Here is a 7,235-nt window from a genome sequence, read left to right on the forward strand (position 1 = left end):
ACACACACACACACACACACACACACCATACTAAAATCCTAAGATTTTGTTTCTCCCCACAAACATTTTGCAAAGAAATGAAGAAGGGAAGGAGCAAACCTAAAAAGAGAAATGAAATGAAACTGTAAATGAATTCTCATAATGGCGATATATATAATTCTAATTAAAGAAATGTCTTCAAAGCAAAGTATATTTTGCTTACTGATATTTCCCAGTTTCACCTTGTGGGCAGCAATGCCTGGTGTGGAATGAGATTTAGTCACCAGGATACAATGTCATGATGAGAAAGGCATCCCTTTCTAGTTACCACCTCTCTACCTTTGAACTGCCTGTGTATTGAGTTCTCAGCCTTTTCAGTGAACTCTGCAGTCTGTAACTGGCCCACCTACCTTTCTTTGCAAGGTGCACAGCTTCCGCATGCTCAACACTGGTGACCTCAGTGCCATTGACAGACAGCACCACGTCTCCAATCTGGAGTCCAGCTTCCTCAGCAGCACTATCTGTAAGTAGACAAATGACAATGATCTCCTTAACAGAGGGTCCCACATTGAATGTCCCACTGTTTGTACAAAAAAAAAAAAAAAAGAAAGAAAGAAAGAAAGAAAGAAAGAAAGAAAGAAAGAAAGAAAAGAAAAAAAAAAGGCTTTTTCTATAGAGCCTTTCCTTCCAAGTTAGACAATTGCTTTTGTCATTAATAAGAAAGAAAGTGTTCACTGTTCTCCTCGCTGCCTCCCTTTCATTTCTAGGACTTAAACATTCAGCCAGGCATTTGAGAGGCTCCTTTGCAACACAATAGCAAAGCTGCTCTGAAACCCAATCTATTCATCTGTAAGGAGGTTGAACTACTGCTTCTCATTCCCCATGGCTAGGAGGTCTCTTTGTAACCCTGAGAAAAATCACTTAACCTCAATATCTTCATCTCTAAGATGGGGGCTGGGGGCAGAGCCTCCCTGCAGGACTGCTCAGGGAACAAGTAATTGAAATACTTATGAAGTTGTGGCAAAAACAGATCTTGGAGTAGTAGGGGGCGGGGTTGAGAAAAGACAGGGAGTTGCTTTCACTTGAATTGTTTAGGCTCCTCTCTGAGTCTTTTCAGGGGAAATTGAAAGTAGCCTCAGGTTTAGGGGACTGAGCTGAGAAGGCTGGAGTCCCTTTCCAGGGGGGTACTCTGTCCCTTGGATTTCTCTCACTTTCACTTCTACAGCAGACTTCCATATTTTCTACGAGTTAAAAGTCAATATGCTATTTTAAGGTTAATTCACTTCAAAAAATATGGTTTCCTACAGATTTGACCAAAATTTTTCCTACAGCAAGTAAATTCATTCTGCTTTTTCTTTCTTCATTCAGTTAAAACCCACTTCTGCTCTCTTTGATGCGCACGCTGAGTATATCTATGCTGTTCATGGGCTCCCAGAGAAGCAGGAGCAATAGAAAGTTTTCAATATGGAGAATGCCATTGACTTCCTCAAAGAATAGTCATTTTAAATATTACCTTTCCATTTTAATTTTGGGTTTTTTTTTCATGCATAAGAGTGTTTTGCCTGCATGTATGTCTATACATACATGGATGTCTGATGTCTGTAGAGACCAGAAGAGGGAGTCACATCTCCTGGAACTGGAGATACAGATGGTTGTGACCATCATGGAGTGCTGCAAATCAAAACACAGTACTCTTAAACATTAAGCCATATCTCTAGAATCAAAGAATATTATTATTATTATTTTTTATCTTTTAGTTCTTCAAGGTAGGATTTCTCTGTGTAGCCCTGGCTGACTTGGAAATTCCTCTGTAGACCAAGCTGGTCTTAACCTCACAGAGCTCTGTCTCTGGCAGGCTGGAGTGCTGAGATTGAGACATGAGTTAGTTTTAAAATGAGACTCAGTTGCTGAGGGCAACATAACTAATAAGCAATGGCTCGTTCAATTCAGAAATTGAAGTAATCTTTGATACTCCTGCTCATTTATAAACTATTCTGCTTGTAGCATATTACATCTCATGGTACATAGTTGACTTATTTGAATCAATTGCAATGAATACATTGCTCCATTGTCTTAAAGGGCTCAGAAAATTTGTTTATGGCATTGGAAAATAACAACATAAATCCAGTGAAATTTCTTATTATTTTCTATATTCCCCATAATACCAGCTATTGTCTTAAAGGTTAACCGTCATTCAACAAATAGATATTGAATGGATAAACAAACCACTCCAAATTATATGCTATAGTTCTTGTTGTCAAAGACCTTCAATTCTACTAGTAAAGAAAGCAGGAGTGGAGCAGAAAAGGCAATTTCGTTTGCAGGATAGTAGGTGATAGATATAAAACAAATTTCAAGAAGAAGATACATATTGTGATTGTGGAGAAAGGAATTCTCACTCTAATTGGTGGTGATTATAAAATGACTTTCAGGAAAAGGACAATATTAATTGATATTAATGGCCCTGATATTTATGACTCAGTTAATTCTGTTTCATGATGGGTATCAGGGAGGACAGGATGGTGGAGACTGCTAGTGTTATATAAACCTAATTCCTCTGCTGCCTGGGCTCATGGGTGGGCTAGTGTTATATAAACCTAACTCCTCTGCTGCCTGGGCTCACAGTTGGTCAGTCTTTTTCTGATTCCTTTGCTGTTGGGTATGCAATATGGAAAATGTCAAGCCACTGGAATGCGACCAGAAGTGGGTTCCATTTGGAGGCCTAGACCCTAAGCACACAGGAAGGCCACACTTTCCTTCTCTCTTTGTCCATCTGTCTGGAAAGTATGGTGACTTCAGAGCCCTGAAGGATGAGAGGTTCGTAAGGAAAAAAATGGAACCGAGATCATGAAACATTATGTGGGGTAAAACTCTCTCCAAAGAACATCCACATTAGACTACTACTATATCTAATAACCTTTTGTTTCATTTGTCTTAAGTCATGCTGATCTTCTTGCTGTCAAATTAGCGTAATTTCAAAACACCAGCATACCCAAACCAGTTAGTATTCTAAACAAAGGTACACAGACAAAGTTAGTAACCCAGGGGAGCTGGAACAGAGGCTGTGGATTAAGCGGCCTTGGCCGTGGTGATAAAGTAAAGGAATCAGGCAAAGGAGAAAGGGTGTTAAAGGCCACGACACTCAATTTTTACCAGACCCTCTGAAATCGGAGAAATATTAAATATTGCAAACATAGTGTAATTCTATACTTCAGGCTTTAGGAAGACTAATTTAGAATAGAGAGAGATTAAGTGAGACAGACCAACGTGGATACTATCACTAGAATTTATACAGCCCTGTAACATAACTTGAACTACTTTGTAGCACTCATGTGGACAATGGTCTATCTATGCCTTAATGAACCACAAACAACATCTCACCAGCAAGAAAAAAATTCTTATTTGTTTATCATGGTATTTTCTATACTCAGATAAGCTCTGATATATGGAAATAAAATTGAGAACATTGGATGAATGTGTGTTTGCTTTTATGTACATTGAAATAACCATGAAGTATATAATTTAAAATGTTCATTGGGATGAATGAAATACATGTTTGGGAAGGATGGGTAGTGCAATGGTAGCTTGCTTGCCCAGCATGAGTGAGGCCTAGGGTTCAGTCCAGGAAAAAATAAGAGAGGATTTCAAGCATGGGTATTAAGATTCATAACTCAGACAATGTAACAAGGAAATATAGAGCGCCAAAGATGAAGTTTCAAAAATAAATACTGTCAGGCATGGTGGNGCACGCCTTTAATCCCAGCACTTGGGAGGCAGAGGCAGGTGGATTTCTGAGTTCGAGGCCAGCCTGGTCTACAGAGTGAGTTTCAGGACAGCCAGGGCTATACAGAGAAACTCTGCCTTGAAAAACAAAAACAAAGCAAAACAAAACAAAAATTATTATTAAGGGAAATACAGAAGAGAAAGAGAAAGAGGACTGGACAAAAATATACTTAAGTCAGAGCAGATAGACCCTAGAAAATAGAGAGTCAGTAGAGACCACAATGAAGACAGGGCTTAGCTGGTACAGTACAGCATGCAGAGTTGAACTTGGATGCCCAGCATCTGTGTAAAAAGCTAAGCAGGGCATTGGATAATTATAATTGCAGTGCTGGGAACAGAGACACAAGAAGGATCCCAGGGACTTCCAGTTAGTCAGTCCAAAATGGTGAACTCAAGGTTTGGAGAAAGACTTGTCTCTAAAAGTAAGGTAGAAAGCAAGTAAAGGAGACATGTGATGTTTACTAACATTCATGAGCACATACATACTTGCAAAATTACACACACATACACACACAGGCACACACACACACACAAACATGCGTGCACATGGACACATATGGATACACGGAGAGAAAAGAAAGGGAGACAGAGAGAGTCAGAGAGACAGTTACAAAGAGGCACACAGAGAGATAGACACATACAGAGACAGAGAGACAAAAAGAGGCAGAGAAACATAGCAGAGAGACACAGAAGAAAAAAAATCAGCATGCAGAGAATATCAACATTTCCATATCAAGGCGATAAAAGCAACTATAATAACTTCATCATCAGTCTTAATCTGTTCAAGACATTAATAAAAATGAGTAATCCTTTCAAGATAAGAAGGGCAATGGAAGAAATGTGATCATTTGTACTAATCAATATGTTAAATGATTCACTAGATAAGTCAATAAACACTAGACAATCTAAAACCAAGTACATGTTTAATAGTAAGTTTTCCAAGTAAAATTTGCATTAAAATATTTTTCAATTTAAATGCTCTATCACTATGAAGGTACTTCTATCCTGATTATACAATTTGATGTTTTACTGTGGATTTTTGCAGTGTTGTTCTGGATTCCTTTGTATCCTTACTAGTACTTATTTTCTAGACTTTCATTTTAATCATATGTGTGAGCAAAATTGTTGTCTGTGGTTTGTTTTTCTCTGATGAGAAACCTAATAATTTGTTTATAGATTATTTGTTTATCTTCTTCAGGTTAATATCTATATATACAGCTCTGTTCACTTTAAATTGTATTATCTCTATATTATTGGTTATGATACCAAGTCTAATCATTCATTGTTGGTAGGGGATTAGTATAGATAGCCATGCTTGTGGCTGGTTCATAGATCTGCTTTTAATTCTAAATAGTGGGCACTAACCATTGTATTATGAACTGTCCAGCATCTTACAAGATTCATCTTTGTCTAATAATGATGCTGGAGTTGTAGTATAAGGGCTCCATTGTGGACAGAGATGGTTCAAGGTGACTTGATAATACAGCACACAAATGTTTGTCATATTTGAGGCTAGTCTTCATACAGAAGTATTCAACATAACTTTCTTAGGAAAGTATAAAGTAATAGAAAACATGACTATGGTTTTCTAAACTTGCAATCCCCCCCAAATAGATATGCTTCTAAGATTATTAGGGAAAGCTAAATAGAAGTTACTTCTTACTTTCATGCATATTTACATATAATGCAGATTCTGAAAACCTTCTACTTAAAACAAAAAAAACAACAACAACAACAAAAAAAAAAAAAAAAAAAAAAAGAAGGATGCACTTTTCCCTTTGAAATTTGTAGTCGAACAGTAGCATTTTCCATTCTGGAGCTTGAGAAAGTCAGGCTTTGTTCATCAATTCCTCCCTTGCTTATCCCGCCTTAAATGTATAGTTTTCTTTCTGCGTTTGCTCGCTATCAAAGTTGAAACATCTGTTTCTTTTGTTTATGCCAACAGATCTCACAGGCACTCCGGCTTTCACAGAAACTGTTCATGCAGATGCCAGCCGGGTGTGGGCAATTAGTTGTGTAAGTGCCAAGCGAGCTCATACTCTGTATACTTATGGATAATCATTTCCACCCCACCTACAGGTCTCTTCTCTTTATCTTTTTCATCTTTAGTGTGTAATTAAGCCTCTGTACTGCATCCAGAACAATGTTTTATAGTATGAATAAGATTCTCAGAAGGGCTGAAAATCTGTGTAATTTTAAAGTCCCTCAACCCCTCATTTAGTAGATTTGAGTAGACAATGGATTTCAGAGGGATTCTCAGCACTGAGAAATACATTTAAGAAAAAAAATGAGAGAACTACACTCAGCAGCTACGCAAATCCCTGCCAGGGCAGCACTTTCTTATGTTGAATAAAATCCTGGGTTAACTATGTATTGTAGCATTTCTGTGACAAAAAAAGGATGCTTCAGCTTTCTTATTGCAAAACACCTCAGGGCCCAGTAAATTAAAAGTTCCCCGTAGAGTACACAGCATTGTTTGTTTTGTATTAGAATGACAAAAATATAGTTAACCATCACAACTGAATAGTTACAAAGATATCAGAAATTAACTTTGAAATGGTGGATTTTCGTGATTAAATTGATTTGAACCACCAAGGAGACATACTTCTCGGTTGTAGATGACTGTGTGTTTCTGTCCACTGGCTTGGGTCTCAAATTGAATAAAGAGAAGAAGGGAGATAGGAGACAGGGGGGAAAGGAAGGAAGGATGGAAGGAGAGAGAGAGAGAGAGAGAGAGAGAGAGAGAGAGAGAGAGAGATCCAACAGCTAAGTACCAACTCTCACCTCTCCTTGCTCCTGGTCTGCCCAAATACAAAGATCCCTAGTCCCATACTCCTGCCACCATGGGCTGTATCCTGCCTTCCCTCTAGCATACCTGCCATGCCTTCCTTGATACCATGGCTTGCTTGTGTGTTAGTATTCTCTATAGGAACAGAAGGTACAGAATGAATATTGGGTTTAAATGAATTTGTGTAGTACTATTCCACCCATGGCTTGCGTCTCACTTTGAATAAAACGGAGAACAGGGAGAGGAGTGAAAGTGGGAAGAAGATAAGGAGGCAGTGAAAAGAAGAAGGAGGGAGGGGAGGGGAGAGAGGAGGAGGAAGAAGAGTTGAAGGCGAAAGGAGGAGAGGGGAAGGAAGAGGAGAAGGAGGAGGAGGAAAAGAGATATTAGGCAGCTAAGCATCAACTCTCATCTCTTATTGCTTCTTAGTCTGTTCAGATAAGAGGAATCCTAATCCTACTCATATATACATATACATATATACACATACATAATAATGAACATATGTGTTCCTTTATTATATATTGATTCATTTATATGCTAGAGAGAGCAAGCAAGTAAGCAAAAAGAGCAGCATCCCTTCTCTCCTGTTCTTTCCATAGGCTGCAAATGGAGGTGTGGCCTGTGGGCTGCAAATGGAGATGTGGCCTGTGGGCTGCAAATGGAGGTGTGGCCTGTGGGCTGCAAA

General features: G+C 38.6%; 1 protein-coding gene across 1 annotated transcript in view; it reads right to left on the minus strand.

The window, feature by feature from the left end:
- The window catches only part of LOC110335866, a 120,338-nt gene that overhangs the window by 61,801 nt on the left and 51,302 nt on the right, over nt 1–7,235 (minus strand). Inside the window, exon 7 of the mRNA XM_021218254.1 lies at nt 390–500. Within this exon, the coding sequence (XP_021073913.1) occupies nt 390–500 (111 nt within the window). The remainder of the gene's footprint in view (nt 1–389; nt 501–7,235) is intronic.

This window comes from Mus pahari, chromosome 18 (assembly GCF_900095145.1).
Source record: "Mus pahari chromosome 18, PAHARI_EIJ_v1.1, whole genome shotgun sequence".
In the NCBI taxonomy this organism is placed as follows: domain Eukaryota; kingdom Metazoa; phylum Chordata; class Mammalia; order Rodentia; family Muridae; genus Mus; species Mus pahari.